Genomic DNA, 27847 nt, shown 5'->3' on the forward strand with positions numbered 1-27847 from the left:
CCTTCTCCTTTTTCTTTGATCTCCTTGGAGTACAGCCCTGGTAGCAGTACTGCTGGATCAAGGCACAGTTTTAGAGTCTCTGTGCATAGTTTCAAACTGTTATCCAGAATGGTTGGACTAATTCACAGCTCTACCAACAGTGCATTCTTGTGCTAATTTTCCCACAACCCCTCTAGAATTTGTCGGAGCCATTTCCTGACATCTTAGCCAGGCGACTAAGTACTTTTTACTGTTGTGTGTCCAGAATTATATTGATTGATTGTGTGAGAGCACTAGAGGAACAAAAATGTTTAAGATACTGGGTCGCCCCCTCCCCCGCCCCTTATTTCCTCATTGTCTTCCTCACTAGAACGTAAGCATCTTTAGGCCAAGGTTTATTTTTGCCTTTCTTTGCCTCTCCAGTATTTAGTATGGCACCTAGCACAAAGTAAACATTTAATACATTTCTTGATATTTCTTGATTATATCTTTGAAGGACAAGCCCTAAGTTAATGAAAAAGATCTTATCAAGGATGGCTAACATATACATAGCTTTTTAAGGTTTGCCAGGCATTTTTAAAGATATTATCTCACGAGTCAAACAACTTTGTCAGGTAGATATAGATTATCGTCATCACGCCCCTCCCCCGCTGCGTTCTTAGTGCCCGGTCTCCTGGGAACTGTCGTTGTTGTGGTCCTTTGTCTCTAGAAGCTGAACTCCGACTGCTGGTAAGGTTGGGAAGGAGGGTTGTACCAGAGACGACATCACAGCCTTAATTTCTCACTGCTTTAGCCTTAGTTGGGTTCGGAAAGCCAAAATTTCGATTTCTGGTTTCTGAAAACAGGTGAATTATCTGGGGAAGGGACGGGACAGTGCTCCTTCCGGAGGAAAACAGGATGTCAAACGTCACGGTCTAGGGCAGGACAAGTAATACTGGTCACACTGTAGAGTAGAAGGCAAACCATAATTCCTTGACTTTTTACCGAGCATTTGATATGTTTCCTTCAATCCACTATTGCCTGTCTTCCTACCATTTGGCTTTGTGACCCTGGACAAGTCATTTAACTTCTTTAAGACTATATAAGCATTGGAAGAAGGAATTTCCTCATCAGGAATTCTCAATGACTGTGAAAGCACAGGTTTCTTATCCTAGCATCCCCCACCCCTCACCCCATCCTCTTTAGAAAATAAAGAGTCCATGGTATAGTGCTGAGTGCTGAGGGTACAAAGATAACAAGGAAAAATAAATAGTCCCTGCTCTTGGAGGAACTTAAATTTTAGTAGGGAGATAAAATAAACAGGCATGTATAATCATCATCATCATCATAATGACTAATAATTACATTTACATAGTGCTTTAAGTTTTTCAGAATACTTTACAAAAATCTCATTTTATCCTCACAACAACCTGGAAAGGTAGGTGCTATTATTACTCCCATCACAGATGAAGAAATTCAGGTAAACAGAGATTAATTGATTTATCCAGGAGTAGCCCAGCTACCAAGTTTGAGTCAGGATTTGAATACTAGTCTTCCAAATCTCTCTCTCTCTCTCTCTTTCTCTCTCTCTAGCTAGCTAGCTAGCTAGCTAATCTACCTAATTTAGTCTAATCTATCTAATTCTACCTGTCTTTCTATCCATCCATCTATATTTTGTCTTTCATTCCATATTTGTCTATCCACTTAGCCATCTATATAACTATCTATCTGGATATATCTATATAGATATAAATAAATATATGTTAAATTGTACTGACAATACTTTAAAATATTTATTAAAACATCTAGTTTATTTTTAAATGTCATATTAAAACTCATATACAGACATATATGTATATATAATATATAGTATAAAATAAGTTGAGGACGAGGAAGAATGCACTAATTTAAAGAAGCCAGGAAAAGCTTCTCTTAGAATTACACATAAAATGGGCCTTGAAGGAAGAGATTTAAATTTTTTTTATCTATTTTATTTTAATAACAAGTTTCCACATAAGTTTTCCAGTTATATCATTCACTTTGTCTCTCTTCCTTCTTCCCTTCCCCCTCCTGGAGTTGACAAGCAATTCAATCTGGCTTATACATATATTATCACAGAAAATTTATTTCCACATTATTCATTTTTATAAATGAATAATTTTATGAAACCAAAATCCCAAATCATATACACAAATAAACAAGTGATGAATCGTATGTTTTCATCTGCATTTATACTCCAATAGTTTTTTTCTCTAGAGGTAGATAGCTTTCTTTTTCATAAGTTCCTCAGAATTGTGCTGGATCATTGTATTGCTGTTAGTAGCAAGGTCTTTCGCATTTGATCTACAATATTTCAGTTACTATATATAATGTTCTACTGGTTCTGCTTATTTCACCCTGCATCAGTTCCCTTAGAACTTTCCAATTCCTTCTGAAATCATTCTGTTCATCATTGAAGGAGGAAATTTTAAGGGGGCAAGAGCAGGATATTGTAGGTAGGGGGAATTCAGGGCTGTAAGAGATGACATGAGGAGTTTAGGGAATAAATAGCCAGTTTGTGTTTGAGCTAGAATATGCCTGAAGGAGAAATAACAGATGGTCAATTGGATGGCAACTGTGGGACATGAGGAATGCTATAAAAGACTTAAAAGAAGATCTACAGCATGTTGATTTGATTCTCTAGAACAGAGGTATCAAGCATGCAACACAAAACACTCTGAAATGGTCTAAATCAGATTAAAATGTAATGGGGAAATAGTTTGACAAAAGAAATAAGAATACAAGGAAAAATTGATCATTGTACTTAAAAAATCAAACCGTTATCTTTGTCTTAGAATCAATACTGTGTATTGATTGATTCCAAGGCAGAAAAGCAGTAAAGGGTACACAATTGGGGTTAAAGTGACTAACCCAGGATCACACAGCTAGGAAGTATCTGCAATAAGATTTGAACCCTAGACCTCTGGCTCTGAATCTACTGAGCCACCTAGCTGCCCTTGCTAATATTACTTTTAAAACAAAGTCAATATGCAACCCACAGAGATCCTTATGTACAGATTAGTGGTCCTTATTTCTATGTGAATATGACACCACTGCTTTGGGGATGGCATAAACAAAGATCATGTAGAGAGCAAAGGTTTGAGATCTACCGTGTTGATGAATTGCCTATTATCTCTGAGATTGCAGATCCACTGAAATAGTTATGATTTACAAAATGAAAACAATATACTGATATAATTATTCTGAACTCTAGAATTATTTTTAATGTAGTCTGAGATTTAATTAGCTTAAAAAAACTTTTGCATCTCACTATTGCATCTTATTGATGTTGTGGTCCAGTCAAATCATAGGTTTTTGTCTTTTTTTTTTAACATGAGCTGCTGTCAAGCTAAATACCTCCCATTCTTTATGTGAGCTATTGATTTTCTGAAATTTAATACAGTACTTAACACTTATCCCTACTAGATTTTATCTTCTTTTAGATTTAACTAGATTTCAGATAAAGATTCTTGCTTTCTGAACTAATTTTGCATTCTGATTCCACTACCCATCCTATTAGCTGATTCTCCTAGCTTTATGTGGCTTGTGTATCCTCATCTAAGCTATTGATAAAAATATTGAGCAGGAAGGAACTGAAAGACATGACATCAGAGACTTAGTTTTATATTGAATCAAAACTTCTTCAAATGATTGTTTAACTAGCTATTAATCTAACCTAATTTAGGTGATATAAAGGTCACACTTTTCTATCTTGTCCATATGAACATATTAAAACATTTTAATCAAATGCCTTGTTAAAATCAAAATACCATATTATTATAGTTTTTTTAATAGTAATCCTTTAATGGCCTTTTTACAAGAGGGAAATGATATTGCACCATGATTTTTTCCAGCTGACCATTCTGGAGCTTGGTGATCACTACTTACATACACAAACATTTACTATTTCAATTTGGATTATTTTTGGGAATAGATGTGAGTTCATTTGAAAATAAATACTTTTCCCATATTTTAAAAATTCAAACAGTTGTCTTTTTCTCTTATTCTGGAACCTTTGCAGTTAACTTCACTCAATAAGCAGAAGTATGTGTACAGACAAAATGAAATGGCTCCTGTAGTTGATGAATTTACATTTGATTGGTTGAGACATTTACCTGTAGAAACAGAAGACAAAGTGCATCCAAGACATGAGGGATAGCCCAAGTAAAGGCAGAAAGATGGTTGGTGGAATGCCATGTAGGAAAAACATCAAGAAGGGCCATTTAGCTTAATGTTAGTTTTGTGTGAAAAGGAATAATATATAATAAGGATTACACAAGAAATGGTTCTGTAGTGTGTTAAAGACCAAACAGAGTTTTTATTTTATCCTACATGGAATAAGCAGCTAAGTAGGACAGTGTAAGGAGTGTAGGCCTAGGAATCAGGAAGACCTAGGTTCAAATCCTGCTTCAGATATTTAAGGACTCTGTGACCCTGGGTAAGTCACTTAACCTCTGTCTGTTTCAGTTTCTTCATCTTTAAAAGGGATAATAATAGCACCCATCTTCCAGTGTTGTTGTCATGATAATGGCATACTATATGTAAAACACTTTGCAAACCTTAAAGGGTTCTATGAAGTCTTGCTATTACTAATAAAGCATCTCTGAAATTTAATGAATAAGTGGGGTGACATGGTCTGATTTAGATTTCAGGAAAATCACTGTGTCATCTGTATGGAGGGTGGATTCATAGAGAGAGACTTGGGGGACACCAGTTAGTAAGTTTTTTCAGTAATTCAGATGAGAAATGATGAGTACCTGAACTGGATTGGTCGTGATATGAGTGGAGTGGAGGGAGGACATGCCTCCCCCCCAAAAAAAAATTGAGAACATCTAATCTAGGCAGTTTCAGACCATATTTCACCTTTCTATCAGACTCATGGCCTTCTTGAACATCTAATCATTAGTCCTAGCCCTGTGACTAAATCTCCCTAATCCCTATATTTATTTGGAAACAACCATCAAATCAATATAAATGTATATTGCTACCTGAAAGAACTTGAGTTTTACAGTCTTACATTTCCACTCAACCTTCCCCACTCCCCACAACTATTACCATTATTCCCCTTTATGTGAGGTTTTGTTTTTTTCCCCTATTGAAATATAAGCTCTTTGAAAGCAGGCAGCACTGGATAACTTTATTTTTATATCCTCAGTCTATGTGCCTAGAACATAGAAGATATTTAACAAATACTCTTTTGTTCATTGGTTCATTTGTTGATTCATTCTACTCTGGTGTAGAGCAACATAATTGCCTTGGTGAATGTAAGCCTCCTGATGCCTGGTTTTTTTTTTTTATTGTAAACAATATGTTTAACAATACCACTCTGTGGTTTAAGAGGAAAAGTTGGAGTTGAGTGGTTATGCCTCTCCACTATGTTATTTCTCCCAAGCAATAGCCTTATTCATTTATTCTTCTTCTTCTAGCTTAAAAGCCCCTTTTTATTACCTTTAACATTTCCTTAGCCTCCGCCTATCTAATTACTAAAATCTACGTCCTTCTCACAGTTCTTATTGCCCTTTCACCTGTTTTCAACAATTGTCTTGGTTGACTATCCCACCTCTTATAAAGTTTCCTTTCCCCTTGATTTCCATCACATTGAATTATACTCATTTTCTTCCTTCCTCATTGATTACTCCTTAATCACATCTCCTTATTACATACATCCATATTATTCCTTTATCATATATCACTCATTGCTTTTATAGGGTCATTCTCCAAGTAAGTTCTGTCCCTTCATAGCTCTTTTCTTCTCCTATTCCCTAACGCTGGCCATTCCCCAGGTTTCTGTCCTCATATCTCTTCTTTTATTTCTTCATACTTTCTCCCTTGCTGCTATATATGCTTCAATGTCTTTAGTGATCACTTTTACATCAATGATTTCCAAATATATACAGGATTACCTTGGAGATAATGCAGGTTTGGTTCCAGACCACTGCAATAAAGCAAATATCAAAATAAAATGCATCACATTTTTTTTGTTTCCTAGTGCATATAAAAGTTATGTTTGCACTATACTGTAGTATATTAAGTGTGTAATAGTATTCTGTGTAAAAAATGTAGGCCACCTTATTTTAAAAATACTTTATCGGGGGCAGCTGGGAACTCAGTGGATTGAGAGCCAGTCCTAGAGATGGGAGGTTTTAGGTTCAAATCTGGCCTCAGACACTTCCCAGCTGTGTGACCCTGGGCAAGTCACTTGACCCCCATTGCCTAGCCCTTACCACTCTTCTGCCTTGGAGCCAATACACGGTATTGACTTCAAGATGAAAGGTAAGAGTTTTTTTTTTTTTTAAATACTTTATTGCTAAAAACTGCTAACTGTCATCTGAAGCTTCAGGGAGTCATGCTCTTTGTTTGGTGGAGGGTCTTGCCTCCATGTTGATAACTGCAGACTGATCAGCGTGGTGACATGCTGAAGGCTGGGGTGGCTCTAGCAATTTGCTTAAATAAGACAATAAAATTGGCTGCAATGGATGACTCTTTCTTTTACTTAAACAATTGTAGGGTTATTACATACCCAATTTCAATATTGTTGTGTCTCAGGGAATATGGAGGCCAGAGAAAAGGGAGAGATGGGATGGCAGGTTGGTGGAGCAGTCAGAGCACAGCCATTTATTAATTAAGTTTGCTCTCTTACATGGGCAAGGTTTGTGTCACCCAAATCAATTAGAAGAATAACATAGAAGATCATTGATGAAAGATCACCATAAGAAATATAGTAATAACCTAAAAGTTTGAAATGTTATGTGATACAGACATATTGATGTGAATATATACTGTTGAAAAAAATGGTTTCCAATTGATGCTCCAAAAAGGGTTTCCACATACCTTTAATTTGTAAAAAGAACAAAAAACAAAAAAATATGCACAAAACAGGATGCAATATATGTGAAGCACAATAAAATATGGTATACCTGTATCTCCCAAATTGCCTTTTTTCAACTGCATGTTAGACATTATCACCTAGAATGCTAGAATGCTCCTTCAGCACACTGAACCCTACGGGAACTCAAATGCCTGCTATTAAAGGCTTAGCTTTTTTGAATCTTTTCTAAGTGCCGGTTTCCCTTTGACTTCTCTCTACTAGTATAGTGCCGTCATCCTTCCAGTTACCTTGGTTCAAAACCTTGCTTTCTGTTCATTCTTCATTGTTACCCAAAAAATCCAACTAATTACCAAGTCTAGTTGATTATTTCTTTTTGTATATTTTGTATTCCTTCCCTTTCCATTTTTAGTTCCACCGCCTACTTCAAGTCTTTTCTTACCTCGGTTCTAGAGCATTTGAATATGTCTACTAACTGATGTCTTTACCAACACTGCAAGTCATTCTACATTTTGCAGCTAGTTCATAATTACTAGCATCCTAACTGTGACTGGCATACAAACACTCCAAAACCTTCAGAGGTTCTCTGTTACCTTTAGAATACAATCTAAACTTTTAATTTCACATTTGGAGACTTCATATAGTCTGGCCTCCATACTTTTCTCCTGTGTACCAGCCAAAATACACAATTCAATTCGATTCAATTCATTCTCTCTCTCTCTCTCTCTTTCTCTCTCTCAAATATATGTATATTTTTGAGACTTGAATTTTCTTATCTTTGTTGTTTTGAAATGTTCTCCCCAACCATTTCTTTTTTTTTTTAAACCCTTACCTTCTGTCTTGGAATCCGTACTGTGTATTGGTTACAAGGCAGAAGAGTGATAAGGGCTAGGCAATGGAGGTTAAGTCACACAACTGGGAAGTGTCTGGAGCCAGATATGAATCTAGAACCTCTTGATTCTAGGTCTGGCTTTCAATCCACTGAGCTACCCAGATGCTTGCTCCCTACCATTTCTACTTTTAGAAATCTTAACTTAGAACCACAGAATCTCCATGGGAAGAGACTTAATTTAAGACCTTTTGCTTTATTCTCTTTACTGAAATGCAGAGAGGGAGTGATTTGTCCAAAGTCACACTGCTAGGGAGTGACAGCTAATGGATAGATCTGAGTCTTTTGATTTCCAAACCAGAGCTCTTTACTCTGTACTGTGGAAATAAACTGCTTCCACCTGGGAAAGCTCGAATCAAGTAACTTCAGTGGACATGATTATTTTCCTTTTTTTTCCTCCAAACTTCTATATTTTCTTATTTTTACCACTTTCATAATTTCTGTCCTCATGCCTTCTAAGTCATCTTTTTTTATATACCTCCCCTTATAAATTGTAATGCTAATAATTCACATTAATTGTTGTTCACTTGTTCTAATTGTATCCAACTCTTCATGACCCCATTTGGTATTTTCTTGGCAAAGATATTGGAGAACTTTGCCATTTCTTTCTCCAGTTCATTTCATAGATTAGAACTGAAGCAAACTGGGTTAAGTGACTTTCAGGGTCACCCAGCTAATAAGTGAGGGAGGCTGAACCCATTTTATACCTGAGGAAACTGAGACTCCAAGAATTTAAATAGTGTGTTAGGTAGTGCTCTGTGCCTGAGTTGAAAAGATTGGAGTTCAAATCCTGTCTCAAACATACTAGCAATTTGACCCATGTCAAATTTCATTTCCCCCCTCAAACTTAGTTTCCTCATCTATGATTTGTAATCCTAACTCTAATCTCCCTCATATGGTTATAGTGAGAACTAAATGTGATAGCATATGTAAACTTCTTTGCAAATCTCCAAGTTCCTTTATAAAGTTTGAGAAATCAAGATTATTATTAATAAAAATCTTACCAAAGGAAAATAAGTGGCTAAACTGACATTTGAACAAAAATTTCTGATTCCAATTCTTCTGTTCTTTGTGCAATGGATAAAGAGCTGGACCTGGAGTCAGGAAAACCTGAGTTCAAATCTAACCTTAGATACTCACTGGCTGCAAGATCCTAGGCAACTCACTTAAACTCTGCCTCTGTTTTCTCAACTTTAAAATGGATATAACATCTACTTTTCAGGGATGGCAGAAGAATAAAAGGAGATAATATGTGTAAAGTACTTTGTAAATCTTCAAGTGCTATATGATCTAGTTGTTGTTATATTATGCTGCCTTTTAAAAAGATAAGTCCTTGGAAGGCAAAGTCTGGTTGCATCTCCCACATGAACAGTTGTACAATATGTACAAAACCTTGCACTTAGCAGCAGCTCAGGAAATATTTGTTGAGTTCTGAGATTTATCCTTCCTGGATAGTATTTTTATAGCCCTGTGCCCCCTTTTTTCTCCTTTTCCTTGGTTATATGGCTATATCTACCTCCTAGAGTCTTCGGTGTGACTCCTGTTTAAATGTAACCTTATCAATGTACTTTCTACTCAACACTCTTGGTTTTCTTTAGCTGCCTCCCTCCTTTTCATTGGTTTTGTTTATAATTTTCCAGACAGAATTTTATTTTTAAGAATTTTTCTTTCATCTCTAACAGTATCCATTAGACTCTTCAGACATTGAGTCACACTTAACCTTTTCTCATATTTTTTTCAAATTTTCATGGCCTGTTTTGATGCTTTTATTCCAAACGAATCTTTACCATATAAATTGCGTTTTCTGATGTTACATTACTGAATCATATTATTTGAGAGATGGAAGGGACCTCAGAAGGATCATTTAGATGTCTGACCAATATCTGAAAGGAAACCCCATCATAATATACCCAATTCTTGCTGGAAGATACCCAAAAAGTGAGGAACTGTTTCCATTTCTGGCCAGTTTTAATTATTAGGAAGATTTTCATCAACATTTAACTTAGATTTGCCTCTTCACATATTCTACCTAATGTCATTCCTTGTTCTTCCCTCTGTGGTCATTCATTTCCACATTAATAGTATGAAATACCTCTACCAAAAAAGCTTCACTAAAATCTTGGTAAACCACATGTAAACCATTCTTGAATTTACTAATTTAAGAATCCTAAAAAAGGAAAGGAAATGAGGCTACTCTGAAATACTCCGTTCTTTCACTTTATTTATTTTTAAATATTTTTCCATGTTTCCATGATTCATTTCTTTCCCTCCTCTCTTCCCTCCCCTACCCCAGAGCTGATAAGCAATTCCACTGGGTTGTACAAATATCACTTGATACCTATTTCCATAGTATTCATTTTTGCTATAGAGCTATATTTTAAAGACTCAAACCCCAAGTCATATATCCACATATACAAGTGGTAAGTCATATGTTTTGCTTTTGCATCTCTACTCCCAAAGTTCTTTCTCTCAATGTGGATAGCATTCTTTTACATAAGTCCTTCAGGAGTGTCTTCGCTTGTTCATTGCTACTAGTAGTAAAGTCCATTACATTGGATTTTCCCACAATGTTTTACTTTCTGTGTACAATGTTCTCCTGGTTCTGCTCCTTTCACTCTGCATCAATTCCTGGAGGTTGTTCCAGTTCCCATGGAATTCCTCCACTTTATTATTCCTTTGAGCACAATAGTATTCCATCACCAACATATACCACAATTTGTTCATCCATTCCCCAATCGAGGGACAACCCCTCATTTTCCAATTTTTTGCCACCTCAAAGAGTACAGCTATGAATATTTTTGTACATAAGAAATACCCAGCTTTTTATTTTTAGTTTATTGGTCTTTAATTTAAAAACAATTTTTATTTAATTAATTACTTTAGAATATTTTCCCATGGTTACATGATTTATGTTCTTTCCCTTCCCTTCTCCCTTCCTCCTCTCGTAGCTGAATAATTCCACTGGGTTTTACATGTATCATTGTTCAAAAATTATTTCCATATCATTAGAATTTGCAGTAGAGTGATCATTTAAATTCAATATACCCAATCATATACCCATCAAACCATATGATCAATCATATGTTTTTCTTCTGTGTTTCTACTCCCCAGTTCTTCCTCTGGATGTGGATAGCATTCTTTCTTATAAATCCCTCAGAATTGTCCTGGATCGTTGCAAGAAATACTCTGTTCTTGAAGAAGATGCTCTGGCTCTTTGCAATCCATATTTCTAGATTTTTGTCAACCAACTTTTTAAGGAATATTTCTAGGATTTTCCTGGATATCAAAGTCAAATTCACCTGGCTTTTAGTTGTCAGATTCTTTTCTCTTCCCTTTTTTGAAAATTGGTACAATATTTGTCCTTTTCCAATCCCATGCCAACTCTCTTTTCAATGAACTTTTAGAAATCACTGGTGTTGGCACATCATTCATATTTTCTAGTTCTTTCAGGACCTGAGGATGCAGTTGATCTAGGCTCCGTGATGACTTCACCAGGGACAGATATTCTAATTATCTAGACAGATAATCCTTTGTACAGCACCAATTCTGCTGATATTAATGATATCTGTGCTTTCTTTCACTAACTTCCTATTGTATTTATTGCTTGTTCCATCCATTTAAGCTCTTTATTACAAAGTATCTAGGTCTCTAATTGTTTTGTGTATAAGTCATAGTCTCTTCAAAATACCATAAACCCCTTGGAGCAAAGACCTGAATAAGGGCAAGATAGAATTGAAAATGTATGAGTTTTAGACAAAAACTCTATTAACCTTCCGCTTTACCTGATAAATTTCCAGAGAGCATAAGTACATTTGGTAGTACTAGACCTGAAGTCATGAAAACCCAAGTTTAAATCTTACCTTAGACACTCAATTAAGAAAGGTAGATGAACACTAACCTTTCAGTAAAATTTTAAAGAGGTATGATCTAGCCCTGTTTTGAGTAGAACTTCAAAAATTGGTAATAAACTATATTAATTTTTGTAGACTTTAAAGTACTATATAGACATGTTAGGATTACATATTATGGAGGGGTTTTTTGTATACTTATGCCTGTTTAAGCACCTCTGTTTGCCTAATTTTTCTCATCTATAAAATGAGGGGATTTGACTCAGTAGCCTCTATGGTTTTCTTTTAGCCCTCCAAATCTGTGATCCTCTGATTGATTCTAGGGACTAATAATTTTAGGTGCTATGAAAATTAAAATTTTTCTTTCACTGAAACTACCTTTCTGAAAATAAAATTTGGAGTGAATTGCAAATTTTTTTAATGCTAGACCAAGAAATTACTAATACACACATTTAAGTATTGAAAAATTATAGTATTCGTACTTATAAAATTTATATTCATCAGCTATTTTCATCATTAGGATCAAAGATATTTAACTGAAATGGATAAGAAGAAGAAAAGACTTTCTTCTCAAATTCGCCTTCGTCCCTTGGAGTCAGATGCCATACAATTCGTGAGGAAAAAGAAAGTGTATTTTGAAGATACTGAAGATCGAAAAAGAGATGTTCTTTCACCAGTAAGAAATTCTTTTAAAAATTTCTATCATAATTATTGATATAGCTCAAATATATTGCAGCATTTTCTTATCATATATGCAACTTAAAATAGGCACTAGAAAAGAAATTATGGACTAAGATGTAAAAACATGTACTTTTTCAATATGAAAAGTTCTTTATAATTTAAGTCAATCTTTTGAAATTAGAAGTTCCCAATTTTTTTTCTTGTTTTTTTTCTGTTTTTTTTCTTCTTCCTTATTTTCTTGATTTATTTTAATTTATTTCAACATAAATAAAAATAAGTGTAACAAAAAGATATGGGGAACTTATTCCATTTCTTTCAGTTTGGGGCTCTTTTCGAATAATCTTTTAGAATAATTGCAGAAACGCACTAAACACATCTAGGCTAATGGTTGTATAGTAACAATACTCAGATGGTTTGGACTAGGTATCTATACTTAGCTTTTAACAGGATAGTAATCTCTGCAGTAAGATACTAACTTTTTAAATAGTTTATTAACTTTGAAATTTTATGAAACTTTATCATTGAAATAAATAGCACTTAAAAATGAAAAGTTAAAAACTTTTTCAAAACCATACAGAGAATCTAAATAGCAAGACACCCAAGAAGCCATGTAGTCTAACTTATACTTGATTAAGAATCCCTTTTCATTATTCCCAATTGCAAGTCTTTAAACATGAGCTGGCTGACCCCTTCTGATTGAGTACCCAGTACTTACCAAGGCAGCTTATTCTAGTTTTGGATACTTCTATTAATGAATTTTACCTCTTTCAAGCCTAGATCTGTTACATTCAATTTCCCCTATTTTGTCTCTAATTCTACCTTTGAGGCTTATGACGAAAAAGTTAAATCCCTCTTCCATGCAATAGTCCTTAAAGTCTTTTCTCTTCGGTCCACCATTGCCTGTTCCTTCAACTGTCCCTTCTGATCCCAAGGCTCTTTATTGTTTTAACGCTATCCTCTGAATGTTTCTCTAGCCACACTGTTGATTCATGTTGAGCTAGCCATTCTCTAAAAATACTGGAACTTTTTTCATATTGGCCAATTGGGAGCTTTGTTTCCATAACCTGAATTTGTGAATTTCACTTTATGCATCCAGGTGTAACACTTAATTTTGTTCTTTTTACTTTAATCCTTTTCTATTTGGCTCATTCTTCTAGCCTGGCCAGGATTTTTTGAATCTTGAGTCTATGATCCAAAGGGATAGATAGATATCCATCCCAGCTTTGTGTAATATGTAGGTGTGGCAAGCATGCAAACTGAGACTTTTTCCAAGTCACTGACAAATTCTTCAAACTCTATAAGGCCAAGGACACATCATTAGGTTGCTTTTCTGGGGTTCTCCCTCTAATTTGATAACTTTTAGGTTCAACCATTCAGCTAGTTTCAAATTCATTTCACCCAGCTGTAATCTAGCCTATGTCCCTTCATGGTATCTACAAAGCTAGCATGACAGACTGCTTTACATCCCCTGTTCTCAGTCACCCCTGTCAGTAAAAGAAGTAAGGTTAGTCTGGCATGAAGTATTCTTTAAAATAGGCTGGCTTTTAGTGTTTCTGAAATGATGCCTCTTGAAATTCCTCTTGAATGTGTTAAGATTAAAATTCCCTAGGTACTGTGTCTGAATTATGAATAAAATTTTAAATATATAAAAATTATAAATAATAAAAAGTGGGCCAGAAAGAGAGAGCACTGGCCATTTGTGGTCAGTTGATTCCTTAACATCCTCCTCCCAACAGCTGAGAGCCAGGAGACAGTGCAAAGCACACCTTGTTGTGGATTCCAAGCCAAAAGTCATGACTTCTTCCCACTGCTCTAATTTCTATTCTTAGTGATTCCCCTTTCCAAAGCCCCTCTGACTGCAGGACTCCTATCTCTCTTTGGGCAAGAGGCAGGTGTTGGGAACACCAGGAGTCCAAGACCTTTAGAATGACTATAGAGTATTCATGCCCACCACTATCTTTCCTCTACCCCACTATCTTAAATAAATTGTCTACAGGTAAATAATAGTCTTTGTTTGCATTCTTATTCAACCAGAGGGTGGGTCAAGGAGCATAGTAATACACTTCAATCTTAATATTAAGCCTTTCTTCCTTTTTAAAAAATCTAAATATTGTCTTGGGATGCCAAAGAAAGGTTTATAGGCTAGTGTTAAATTTTCACAAACCCATACTCATGGGTTGGACCATATAACTATCTCATGGTCAAGGCTCCCTTTGGGCACATATTTCTAAAATTATAGCTCATGAGGCCCCACTGAGAAGTTAACCTTAATATTCAGTCATTTGACCTAATTAGCTCAAAGTAAAGACATTTACTAAAATGGCATAGCATAGTGGTAGATAACAACATTTCCCCCATAAACTTTATCTCCCAGATACTGATAACATCAGTAGGAAGAGTAGGCTCATACATAGAATAACCTAGTAGAGAGACACACATAGGGAACACTATTTCTTTATAGTTTTTTAGTCTTTAGCATTAAAGGACTTTAATATATTTTTTCTTTTTATCATGTCTTCATGTTGCTCCCCCTTAGCAAGTCATTCAGCTACAATCTCTGAATCTATTCCCCAATACAGTTCAACCCTTTGGGCATGCCCTCAGCCTCATAATTCATTCCCAATAGGATTAATTGTTCTACTGTAAAGTGCAATTATTGAGAGTCAGGGGAGGGGATAAGTGTGAAATTCCTTGCTCTCCTAGAGGTAAGAAACTATGCCCTGTCAAGGTCTAGGTTCTTCTTTAGTTGGTTCTACTCTAGACTGCTGGAGATAACTTCATACAGAGAATGTCTGCAGAGCTGGTTTGCTTGCTATTTAAAGATCAGTAGGGATGTGTAAGATCCTTCAGGCAACTAAAGGATACCTTCAAATGAAAATTTTATCCCTCCTTTTGAAGTTGCAAATGGGCCACTTCCAATTCACACCTTCTGTATTGGGGGGGGGGGGGAATGAATTATTTTGTGATATATTCAAGGTATTATACCCTTGAGAAGGTTTGAGATGATCCATTCAAATCTGACAGGGATGTACCCTTTTAAGGTGTGAATACAATTGCTCCAATTCTAAAGGGGGTGACAAAAGTTTTAATTTCTTTATCTCTTTTACTTGATTCTTTTATTTCACAATCTTATTAAAGAAGCTGATCAGATGCAATTGATCAACACAATCCACCCTTTCTTTTCTAAATGCTTAAAAGACTTTAATAATGCATTCTAGAATTTTCCATGGATAGAAGTCAAGTACACCGTCAATAATTTGCATATTTTACTCTCCTACCTTTAAAAAAAAGTAGGACCAATATTTGCCCCCTTCCAGTCTCCTTCAGTGCAGCCTTCTGAATATCACAATGCTTACATTTGTAAGTTTTCATTTCTAAGTTTTTCAATTCAGGTCTCTAGGATACATTTTGTTTTGGTCTGGTGATTTCAACTTATTAAAAATAGGAAGGCACTTTTTATCTCCTTGTTTATCTTTGGTTTCTACCCTTCTCATAATCTCTTTTTTATTCTATTTTCAGTGTATAGATTACTGTTGAATAGAGGATTTTTCCCTAAATAACTTACTTTCTTGGGTTTATTTAATTGAAAATTGAATTCATTTCTTCCCAAGTCTTCCCTCTTTTCCCTATCTTATCTGTTCAGAAGCTATTCTAAATTTCTTCTTTCCTCAAGTCTTCTCTATCTTCCTTTCTATTCACCCCCTTGCCTCAGAGTCTTATGATCTTTATTAGAAAATTAGTCATTTACTGTGAACTGAGCTCCTCTTCCTTTTTCTTCTCTTCAAAAACTCCTTGACTTCCCCCCCCCCTCCCTCTTTATTCCATTCTCTGAAATGAAGTGGCTTCTCCTTGCTAAGGACAACCTTCTTACATGTGTCCTCCTCTTGTCATTTCCAGCCTATTTTCTTCTCAGGCACTTGCCCTTATCTTATATTTAGTCTTTTCCTATCTACTAATTTCTACCCACCTTCCTTTTTTTTTTTTAAATTTTAAGGATTTCATTGTTATTGATATAAATATACACAAAATAAGTAAGTGAGGCTAATGAAGCAATATAGGATGTGGGAAAACCATCACAGCAAAACCTGGTTATAACAATGATGATCAGATACAAGAGAATCTACTTGTTTTCTTTTGCCTGGGACAAGACTACAAAAAGTTAATGGATTCCAAGAAGGTTCTCTCTGTGTCTGCCTCTCTGACTGTCTTTGTATATGTGTGTGTGTCTTAACTTTTAAGTTTATTTACTTGTTTGTTACATTAAAAATCCCAGGATACTCCCTCCCTCCCTTCTCTGCTAATTTCTATTGATCATTTCTTTCGCTGGAGGTAGACATTCATAAGTTATTCTTCAAAAAATGTTTTTGTTACTGTATGTGATGTTCTCTTGATTCTGTTCATTTCATTCATCATAGTTTCATTTAGGTTACCTTCTTGCCTTAAAATATTCTCCTCTTTCACTTCTTAGGCTAAAATAAACCAAAACAAAAACCTTCTATCTAGATTCCTGTATTTTTCCTTCCTTTTTCAGTCAAATTTATTTACTTTTGCTAGGATAGTTAAAAGCCATCTACTCATATTGACTCTACTTTTTCTCCTCTCTTACTCCTTAACTCTTTGCAGTTTGGCATCTGATCTCATCCTTCAATTAAAATGACTCCAAAAATAACAAATAATTCTTAATTGCCAAATGTTTGCTCAGTCTCCATAATTTTTTTAACTCTTTGCTGCAGCTGACACATGACCACCTTCTGATCTTTCCTCTGTTTTTTTGTGATTTGACTATCTTCTAGCTATTCTGTCTGTCTTATTATTCTTTTTCATGGATCAACATCCCCATCAATGCAGGTGTAGGTGTTTCTCAGAGCTCTCTCCTAGGTCTTCTCCTCTTCAACTTTCCTCCTTTCTGCTAGTGACTTCACCAGCTCCTTTTTGTTTAATTAACATCTTTATGCAGGAACTCACAACCAGTATTTCCAGCTGCATGCTCTCCTCTGAGTTTTCCCCCTTGATAAACTACCTATTTGGCATTTTCTGAAGACAGCTTAAGCTCAGAATGTCCAAAATAGAACTCATCTTTTTTTTTTTCCTTCACAAACCCATTCCTTTACTTAACCTCCCGATTTCTCTTTTTTATATTTTATTAATTTAAATTTTATTTAATTAGTTAATTTAGAATATTTTTCCATGGTTACAAGATTCTTGTTCTTTCCCATCCCTTCCATCAATCCCCTCCCAAAGTTGCAATTCTACTGGATTTTCCGTGTGTCATTGATCAAGACCTATTTCCATATGATTGATATTTGAACTAGGGTGATCATTTAGTCTACATCCCCAATCATATCCCCATTGACCCATGTGATCTAGCAGTTGTTTTTCTTCTGTGTTTTACTCCCACAGTTTTTCCTCTGGATGTGGTTAGTGTTCTTTCTCATAAGTCCCTCTGAATTGTTCTAGGTCATTGCATTGCTGCTAGTAGAGAAGTCCATTATGTTCAATTGTACCACAGTATGCCAGTCTCTGTACATTGTTCTGCTCCTTTCACTCTGCCTCAATTCCTGGAGGTTGTTCCAGTTCACATGGAATTCCTCCAGTTTATTATTCCTTTGAGCACAATAGCATTCCATCACCAACATATACCACAATTTGTTCAGACATTCCCCAATTGAAGGACATCCCCTCATTTTCCAACTTTTTGCCACCACAAAGTGTGCAGCTATGAATATTCTTGTACAGGTCTTTCTCCTTATCTCTTTGGGGTACAAACCCAGCAGTGCTATGGCTGGATCAAATAACTTCCCTATTTCTATTGAAGGCATCCCAGTTCATTCATCAACCTAGTTATTGCCCTTGATTTCTCATTCTCCCTTGATCCTCATATCTAGTAATTTGCCTAATTTTGACATTTCTATACCCACATCTCTTACTTCATATCTCTTTTCTCTCCTCGTGCAATTAACATCTTAGTTCTGGACTTCATTACCTTTCACCCCCCCTATTCCAGTGACTTTTAAATTGTTCTGACTGCTTCAAGTCTTTCCCCACTCCAATCATCATCTGCTGATGTGATGCTGATGTGGCACTTTTCATGCCACTCCCCCGTTAATAAAACCCTGTGGTTCTCAATTGCTTCTCAAATGAAATATAGATTTTCTTTAGCTTTCAAAGCCCTTCACAACCTTATACCAACCTAACTCTCTAGCCTCATTATTCCCTTTTATACACTCTACAATTTAGCTAACCTGGCATTTTCTCTATTCCATACACATAGCACTTCCCCTCCTGTCCCTCTCCATGTCCTTGCACTGGCCATTCCCCCATCCCCTTCCTTTTAAAAGGCAAAGCTTAAATTGTACCTTCTACTTTTTTATGATCCCTCCTAATGGTAAGTCCTTCTTTTTATAACTCCTATGTATTTGACTTCTTTCCCTTTATTTGTTCTAGATATGCATTCAAATGTATAAGCTATGTCTTAAGTACATATATTCTTTGAGACTACCCATTATTTCCTCCCTTGTATTTGTATCCCCAGTGTTTATCCCAGTGCCTGCACAAAACTTATTAAATGTATATTGATTGATTTATGTGAGAAGGCAGATAGATGGTGGCAATAATCGACTATTGAGTTTTGGAAAAGGATGAGCAAGGATAGAATCAAGGAGATAAAGATAAAGGATTTGGGTGTAGAGTACAGTATATACACTTGAACTTCTTAAATATAGGTTAAAGATTGACCTCCTCATCCTTGGGGGGGAGGGGGAGTGAAATACTCATAGCCAAAGAGATAAACCCTAAATTTTGAGGTTGAGGGAATAAGGGCTGCAAAGCCTTCTTGACTACTCATACAGACATGTTCTTAGAATGGAAGAAATTCAAGAGTTACCCAATGCCAGAAGAAGGAGCTACTTTGTGCTGAGTAGTACCAAGTACTGCAGTAGTACTGTAGGGACATGCATGTTTAATATTTGCATTTGGTTTTTATTATTTTTGTATTTTGGGAGCCTTTCTTCATCCTGGGCACCATTTTCCTCTATAGTCTTTTCCTTTATCTGTAAATGTGTCCATTTCTTGTCAGCAGAGCTGGGCACAAACACATAGAGGGAAGTTTAGGGATTCAAATACCAAAATTCTTTTGAATACTATTCTCAAAGGGAACACAGCAGAGTTTACTTGGAATATGCCCAGAGATGCTGATTGTTGTAATTGCCTTACCAACAAACTTTATCTGACTCTTCTCTTACTCCTTCTTTAATATAATCTCTATTTCATAATTAAAATACCCAATTTTGTTCAAAGGGGAAAGAAGGGAAGAGAATAAGCATTTATAAAACCTCCAATATGTGCTATGCCCTGTGCTAAGTTATTTTACAATTATCTCATTTGATTCTCATAATTATTATTATACTCATTTTATAGTTGAGGAACCTTAGGCAAATAGAAGTTAAGCAACTTGCCCAGGGTCATACAGCTAGTAAACATCTGGGATTTTTTTTAAACTCAAATTTTCCCAACTCCTGGCCAAGGAATCTATCCAATGCTTCTTTCTCCTTAGGAGACAGATAAAGTTAAATGAACAATGATCAAATCCACCTTCTCAAATGACCAGATTATTATATTTTTTATATTTTTTGACAACTCATAACTTAAATAATCTTAGATGAGAATTTGAATATTCTAAAGGCTTTTAATTATGTTGTTATAATTACTTATTAATCATACATTTAAACTCTGTATAAACAATTCCTACTAAGAGGAGTATTGCCCTACTTACTCTGGGACCTTAAGAAATCATAAGAAAGTGGCTGTAATAGAGAAGGTGTTTTTAAATCTTACTGGAGGAGGGGCCCATTATGTCCATGGCTTTTAGTTCTATGCAGATTTCTTTAGAACTTCTCTGCCCATAAGTAATTTGGAAGGGGAGGTCAACTCATCTTTTAAAAGTTTATGTAGTTTGTTTTTCAGTCCCTGTTTGACCTTTAAGGGCCATTTGGGGTTTTCTTGGCCAAGATACTAAAGTAGCTTGCTATTTCCTTCTCCAGTTCATTTTACAGATGAAGAAACTGAGACAAACAGGGTGAGATTTACCCAGGATCACACAGCTACCAAGTGTCTGAAGTCAGGTTTGAACTCAGGAAGATGGCTTCCTGGCTCCAGGTCCAGCACTATCCATTACACTACCTAGCTGCTCTCAAATGTTAAAGTTCTATTAAGTCAAAGAGAGAGAAAGTTACTCTGTGTTGCTCAAGAAGGATAAACTCCAACTGATGGATAATAATTCTAGGGAGTCAGTTTTCATGCAGCATATGAAAGGAGTTTTTAAATATTAGAGCTATCCAACAATGAAATAAACTGTCTCGTGAAGCAATGAGCATACCAACACTGGAGTTATTCAGACAGAGATTAAATGGCCATCTATTACATACTGTAAAAAAGATTTTTACATTGAATGAGTGGTTGGACTGGGTGATCATGAAGGTATTTTCTAATTCTAAATTTCTAGAAAAAGTTATGTAAATTGAGTTCCATTTTACATACTAATGATTAGAATTAGCTTAGAAATTATAAACTCCCTTTGTGCCTACATTTTTAAAATGAAAAGCAAACTAATATGAATGTCTCTCTGCAGCCACCTCCATTGAATCGTTTTCAAAAAGTTTCAGATATGTACCTCGACTTAAAGAAAAAAGCTACCGAGAAAGAGGAAACCAAGCCAAAAGTAAGGTAATGATGAAATTGGAAAATAACTATACTTTTGCCTTTTAAATAAACTCTAAAGCAAAATATCACTAATTTGAGGGAAAAAAAGAAATGAGGTAATGAATGTTATTCTGACTAGGTGAAAAGTTTGGATTAGAGAATATTTTTGATGAAATATAGTTTTATTACTTTTGAGCATAGTATATATTAGTCCATCACTATTTATAATATGTCTACAATGAAGTAGGCACAATGCTAGACTGTGGGAGGGTAAAGAAATAATTGCTACTCTGTAGTAGCTTACAATCTATTGGGAAAAGACAACCCACAAAAGGAAGATGAAAAGAAGTAGAAAGGTACAATGATATAGGAGCATGATGCAGAAGCCCAAATGAGTCCAGCTGAATGCAAAATTAAGATTCTCAAAAACTAAGATATAAATATTTGTCAATAAGCAAAGCTATTGTCCATAAAATAAAACACATACTTCTCAGCTGAGAATTTAATGCCCATCACAATCTGTTTCTTAACTACCACCTTTGCAATTTTGTATGATGATCTTCTTTGTTGATTCTATATTTGGCCAAACTGGACTTAGCCAATTATTTCCTGAACTTCATATTCTCTCCATTCATTGACTTAATATATACTTGGAAGTCATATTCTCCTCAATCTCAGCCTCTTTGTCTTCCTTCTAGGCTTTCCTCTAAGGTCACCTACCCCCTGAAGCCTTCTTTGGTCATTCTAGGAATTATTTCTTTTCTTTCCTCAACTTACCTTGTACCATATTTATTTGGGTGCATATGTCCTCCCAATAAATTTCAAACTCTCAGAAAGACAAAACCTTTCCTTTTTGTATCCTTGTAATTAAAAAAAAACTTAAAAACTTATGCTTTGAAATGAATCAAAATATATGAGAAAATGTTTTAATGGATAGGTGTGAAATGGTAATGTATCATAAATTTAATGGCACCTGTGCCATGGTGGATGCAACACTGCTCCTGGTTTCAGAAAACCATGAGTTCAAATCCAGCCTTAGACACTTATGAGGCTATGTGACCCTGGGCAAGTCTTCCTGTTTCCTCAACTGCAACATGGGGATAATAAAAGTACCAAGCTCCTTGGGTTGTTTTGAGGATAGAATGAGATAACATTTATAAAGTGCTTAGTACTATAGTGCCTGGCACATAGTAGGCATTGGATAAATGTTTAACTCTTACATACCAGCTCTTGTTTGACTGCTATATATATCCCAGCCTTTCTCCTAGATGCCCTTTTCTCCCTAGGTTTTCATGTCACTGCTCTCTCATGGTTCTTCCAACTGTCTGACCATAATCATATTAGCTTCTTTTGTAGGATTATTGTCTTTTTTCTACATCTTATTGCATGTTTTTATACTGAAGCTCTGGGGGTCTCCTACTCTTTCTTTGTAACGATTTTTCGTGCCAATGGACCCAGGCTTCCAACGCTGAGAGAGTGGGACTGTCTCTGTGCAACGACTTTTCCACTTAAATCTCCTTCATGCACAAGTGTCTTTGTGCACACTCATCTATCATAGATGAAAATGCACAAAGACAATCGTCATCCTCGGTTACCGAGAGACTACTACTATTGTCAGGGAGCTCATCAGCTTCTGTGGGTTGAACTATACCTCAAAGTAGATGACTCTTAGACCTATATTTCTACTTCCAGTGTCCCTCCTGAACTTCAGCCTTGACTTTTGGATATCTTCAACTGGTATAATGTATAAGCATCTCAAACGCAACACATCCAGAGCATCTTACCCCCTTCTTCCACCCACCTCTCTTCCTGTTTCTGTTGAGAATACCACTCTCTTTTCAGTCACCCAAGTCCAAAATCTTGAAGTCATGCTTGACCCTGTCACCCCTTCCCCTTTCTCCAATCAATGACTCCCGTGTTTCTGTCTTACTCTCAGGATCAAATGTAAAGTCTGCTGTTTGACTTATCAAGTCCCTTCATAATCTCCCCACCACTACCACCACCACCCACCTTCTGAGTAAGTCTTCTTACACTTTAATTCACCTCTGTATGCTCATTAATCCAGCAACACTGGCCTCCTTCCTACTCCTGGAACAGGACAGTCCATTTCCCAAACTCTGAGCATTTTTATTGGCTTTCTTCCCATGCCTGACATATTCTTCTTCCTCCTTTCTACCCCCTGGTTTCCCTGACTTTCTTCTGAGTCCCAGCTAAAATCCTGCCTTCTACAAGAAGCCTTTCTCAGTGATTCATGCTAGTGTCTTCTCTGTTGATTATTTTTATATATCCAAAATCAATCTTGTTTGTGAATAATTGTTTCCATATTGTATCCCCTCTTAGATTATGAACGGATTGAACAGGGACTTCTTTTTCCTTCATTCGTATCCCCTGCCCTTAGTACACTGCCTTGCAAAGCTTAGGCTTTTAATAGATATTTATTGATTGATTGACTCTTACCTATTCCTCCCTTCTTATTTCTAACCAGATACTAAACTTTTTGTCAATTCTTCCTTAAATATGCTTCTCATATGTGCCGCCATTCTCTTTACTCCTACATCCCCCTTATCACCTTTCCCTTGGGCTATTTCAGTAGCCTTCTAACTGGATTCTTTGCCTCTATCTCTCTCCTTTCTAGTACTTGAGCTGCCTGATTAATATTCGTAAAGTACGTATCCAATCATGTCATTTCTCTTCTCAAGAAGCTCCTGGAGCTCCCTCTTGTGTTTAGAAGAAAATATCAGTTTATCTTGTCAGCTTTTAAACTTCAGTTAACTTTTCCAGGTTTACTGTACATTACTTTGATTTACAAATTCTAAAATCTAGCCAAAACTGCCTGCTTAATATTTCCCAAACAAAGAATTTCATCTTCACTGCCTGGCCTCTGCTGGGTTTTCACTCCCTCCTCTTCTTCACTTTCATACTATCACCTACTTCCTTCAAAATTCAGCTCAGGTGCCATTTCATCCTGGAAACCCATTTTGATTCCATCAGGCAACAGATGCCCGTATCCATAAATTATTTTTTGTATATTTTATATTACCTTCTCTGTGTACAACATGTTTCTTCCAATCCAGTGTAACTGCCTCTTTGAGAACAGACACTCATTTATTTTTGTCTTTGTATCCTCAGCTTCTAGAACATAGTAGATACTTAATAAATGCTTGTTGAACCACATTGAATTGAACTGAATTTTTCCTTCTTTTTTCTTCAACTTTATGTACCTGATGACAGATGTCATGTCCTACTTGAGTCTTTTCTAGGCCAAACATCTCAGTTGCTTTAACTAATTCTCATATGCCAAGACTGGAAGCCCTTCTCTGGGTATTATCTAGTTTGTCCACATACTTTTAAAAATGCAATACCCAAAAATATATGCATAAAGTCTGAAAAGAGTGTAATTGAGACAATCAAGCCTATATATCTTGAAATACCGCCTCTCTCAATAACAGCTAAAGAGGTCATTGGCTATATTCCATGTAAGAGGTAATCAAAGCCTGAGCTGGGTGGTGGTAATTTAAATGTCAAGAAGGAGATGAGTCTGAGAGGTACAATGAAGGGAGAACTATCAATATTTGACAAAGGATTAGATGTGTGAGATGTCTGAGATTAAGGAGAATAAATCTGAGGTAGGAGATCTAAGCCATAGGAGGTAGATGGAGCCCTCAAGAAAAATAGGGAAGAAGAGTTTGGGGAGTAAGATAAAGAGAAGGAGTTCTGTTTTGGATATGTTAAATGTGAAATACTGTAGGTGCATTTCAGTTTGAGAGATCTAAGAGGTCATTAGTGATACAGGATTGTAGCTCAGAAGAGAAGAAACAGTAACAAAGTGGAGATCTGGGAATCATCTGCAAGGGAGATGGCAACTCAACCCTATGGTAGTTGATGATATCACCAAAGGATATAGGGTGAAAAGAGAAGAGGGCCTGGGACAAACTTCTAGGAGATGTTCGTGATTAGTGAGTGTGACTTGGAGAACTTTTTAGCAGAGAACTTAATGAATGGTAAGAAGAAGTGAACCAGGAGAGAATAAAATAGCAAGAAACCTAGATAGAAGAGAGTATTTATTTATTCATTATTATTTTTGTTATACTAATTTTATTTTATTTTTAATATTTTATTTTAAGAATATTTTTCCACGGTTACATGATTCATGTTCTCTCCCTCCCCTTTTCCCTTCCCCTCCCAGAGCTGACAAGCAATTCCACTGGGTTATAAATGTATTACCACTCAATACCTATTTTGATATTATTCATCTTTATAAAAGAGTAATCTTATAAAACCCAAACCCCAAATCATATACCATATAAACAAGTGATAAATCATATGTTTTTCTTCTGCATTTCTACTCTCAGAAGAGAGTATTTAGAAAGACTTGCCAATTAACATTGTCAAAGGCTCACTGTAAGAGCCAGAAGAATGAGGATTGAGAAAACGCAATTAGATTTGGCAATTGAGAGAACAGCGATTATAATAGTCACGTGAACAATATGGAACTACAAAATGGAAGACTAGGTTTTTTTTTCTCCTAGTCTTCATAACTCTCAAAGTTCCTCAGAAGAAGAATTATATGCAGAAGTATTAAGTGCATTAAGGGAGACACTGGTTGTGCCTCAACACATAGGATATTTGAAGAGTTAAACTGTTTAACTCCAAGGGTCCAGATAAGAACTTTTTGTAGTGGACTTGCTAAGGGCACTATTAGTATGGAGAAAGTTGCACTCGGTTTATGATAATACCTTTGTGAAATACAGAGATTTCTTGAGCTTCTTAATGGTTGTGAGGTCTGGCCAGGGTAGTTTGGGATATCTACCTGCACTCTTAAAGAGAAAAGCATATGGGCAGATATTCTCTGTTTATCCATCTTGGTATTGCTACATGTGGTTTAACCTTGGTGAGATCATTTGGCTATGGGGAGTATGTTGTTTATGATGATAAAAGTACACCAGCTTACTGTCCAGATGTATTATGCAATATCAACCCAGTAATTCCCAGACATCATAATTTAAAGCAATAATTCTGCCAGAATAATGGTTTTAGTGCTTTTAAGATATTGTGCCTCTTATCTTATGCAATGAATTGCCTTAGACTATGCCTATGTGACCATGCCACTTCCCAGCTGTTTCGTCACACTGGCTGCTCTTTGGACATCATCCTCATCTTCCTCCTCCAGAACCTTTGAATCTGTCCTGGGTTCTTCTGCTCAGATAGGCGAACTTTCACCTTTTCTTGACCACCTCCTTACGGTGATCCCTTATAGCCCACCCTACCCCCATCTGCTTTACAGAAGTCCTCTAGGTATATTGTACAATGCTTTTTGAATATAAACTTCTTCAGGCATTGACTATCTTCCTTGCTTGTATTTTTAAAAAGTGCAAACACTTTTTAAATACTTTATTTATCCAGCTTCCATAGACTAGGCAGGTAGTTCATAAACTTGTTGTTGTTTATGGCAAAAGACTGTTCTTTGCCCTAAGCAATTGTGGCTCCTTAGAGTAAGGAGACTCCAAAATGTGCATACATTTGAAAGTGTAAGTCTCAAACAAATTGAAGGAGACACATGCATGTGATTGCAAGTCTAAGTTCCATTTAGTTGCTAACAGAGCAGAAACTTGAGGCACCTCAAGTACCCTGGAACATCCTTTGAGGACCACTGATTTAGTCTTTGATGGTGACACCTAGCTTTATTCACATCCCTTGATTCCCTCATGGCCAAGCCAGCATGGGAACCTATCTAACCTGACCTATTTTCTAGCATGGCACTGTCACCTTCAACTGAGTGATGATTCCTAAATTGGTTGGTTGAGTCTCTCTTTTCCTTACTGACTTGAATCTGTGGCTTCCCACTGATGACATTTTGGTTTTATCCAGTGTTATCTGATGTTTAACCTGTTCCTCTCCCTGTTATGGTACACAGCTGTTTGTCTGCTGCAAGTCTATTTGATTATCTTTTAGAGAAGCCCCGTTGACTTAACCAGATGTGTTTACATGGCGGCCATGCAGAGCTTGGTCATAATGGTCTCCGCTTATGTATCTGTTCCCCAAAATACTGATCTTGGATCATGATAGTATTGAGGACCTAATAGTCATTTCATAGATGAAAATTTTTTTCTTATTCCTTTTCATTTATTTATTTGATTAATTGGTTGATTATACAAAAAGCAATGGAAATACTGCTATAGATGTTTAATAAAACCTAGTTTCTTAGTGATAAAACCCAGGATGTCTTCTGGTTTAGAGGTCAAATCTGTGACCCATTGGGTACTCTGGTCATTCAGAAACTAGTCCCATCTGCTCAATTGCATGCAACTTTGTTGGAAAGATATTTGCCTCAAGAGACCAGAAAATTTTATGGTAATCATACTTTTCTGGAAGAGTACTCCCACTGGAAGAAGTATTGAACACCTTATTGGAAGCAACATGATTTTTGGTGAAAAGAACACTGACTTGGAAAAGAGAGACCTGATTTTGGCTTTTTACTCTCCCAGTAATTATGTATCTGACTAGACCTCATTTTTAAAATTAAATCTAAAAGTCCTTTCTAATCTTGAAAATCTGTAGCAATATATAATAATAATTTTGAGATGTAGATTTAGCATGTTTATTTTATCTTTCCCGCTTGATTTTGAGGTCCTTGTGGTTGTACCTTTGGAGCTCTGCCTCTCAAGATCCCCAAGCATCTTCTTAATTATTTATTACATAAATGGAAAGTCATGTTATGTGAGGAATGTTTAAAGGAATCATATAGATTTATCCTGGAGAATACTAGGGAAAAGCATCATAGATGTCTTCAAATATTTGAAAGGTTTCAATATAGGAAAAAAAATTATATCTGTGGTATTCCATATGGCATTGAGGAAATGAGTGTGTAAGGATTGAGGTACAGAGAATAAGGAAGGGTTGGTAACAGGG

The 27847-nt window shown here is 36.0% G+C and overlaps 1 protein-coding gene across 3 annotated transcripts in view; it reads left to right on the forward strand.

Moving 5' to 3' along the window:
• The first annotated feature begins 493 nt into the window (after positions 1–493).
• The window catches only part of DNAH14 (dynein axonemal heavy chain 14), a 433094-nt gene continuing 405740 nt past the window's right edge, over positions 494–27847 (forward strand). The window contains exons 1-3 of one of the 3 annotated variants that reach the window (XM_056815999.1): positions 494–708; positions 12081–12236; positions 20868–20962. In XM_056815999.1, coding sequence (XP_056671977.1) covers positions 12102–12236; positions 20868–20962 — 230 coding nt within the window. In that variant the 5' untranslated portion in view covers positions 494–708; positions 12081–12101. The other 2 variants (XR_008916229.1, XM_056816000.1) reach the window with 2 other exon arrangements.

This window comes from Monodelphis domestica, chromosome 2, assembly GCF_027887165.1.
Source record: "Monodelphis domestica isolate mMonDom1 chromosome 2, mMonDom1.pri, whole genome shotgun sequence".
In the NCBI taxonomy this organism is placed as follows: domain Eukaryota; kingdom Metazoa; phylum Chordata; class Mammalia; order Didelphimorphia; family Didelphidae; genus Monodelphis; species Monodelphis domestica.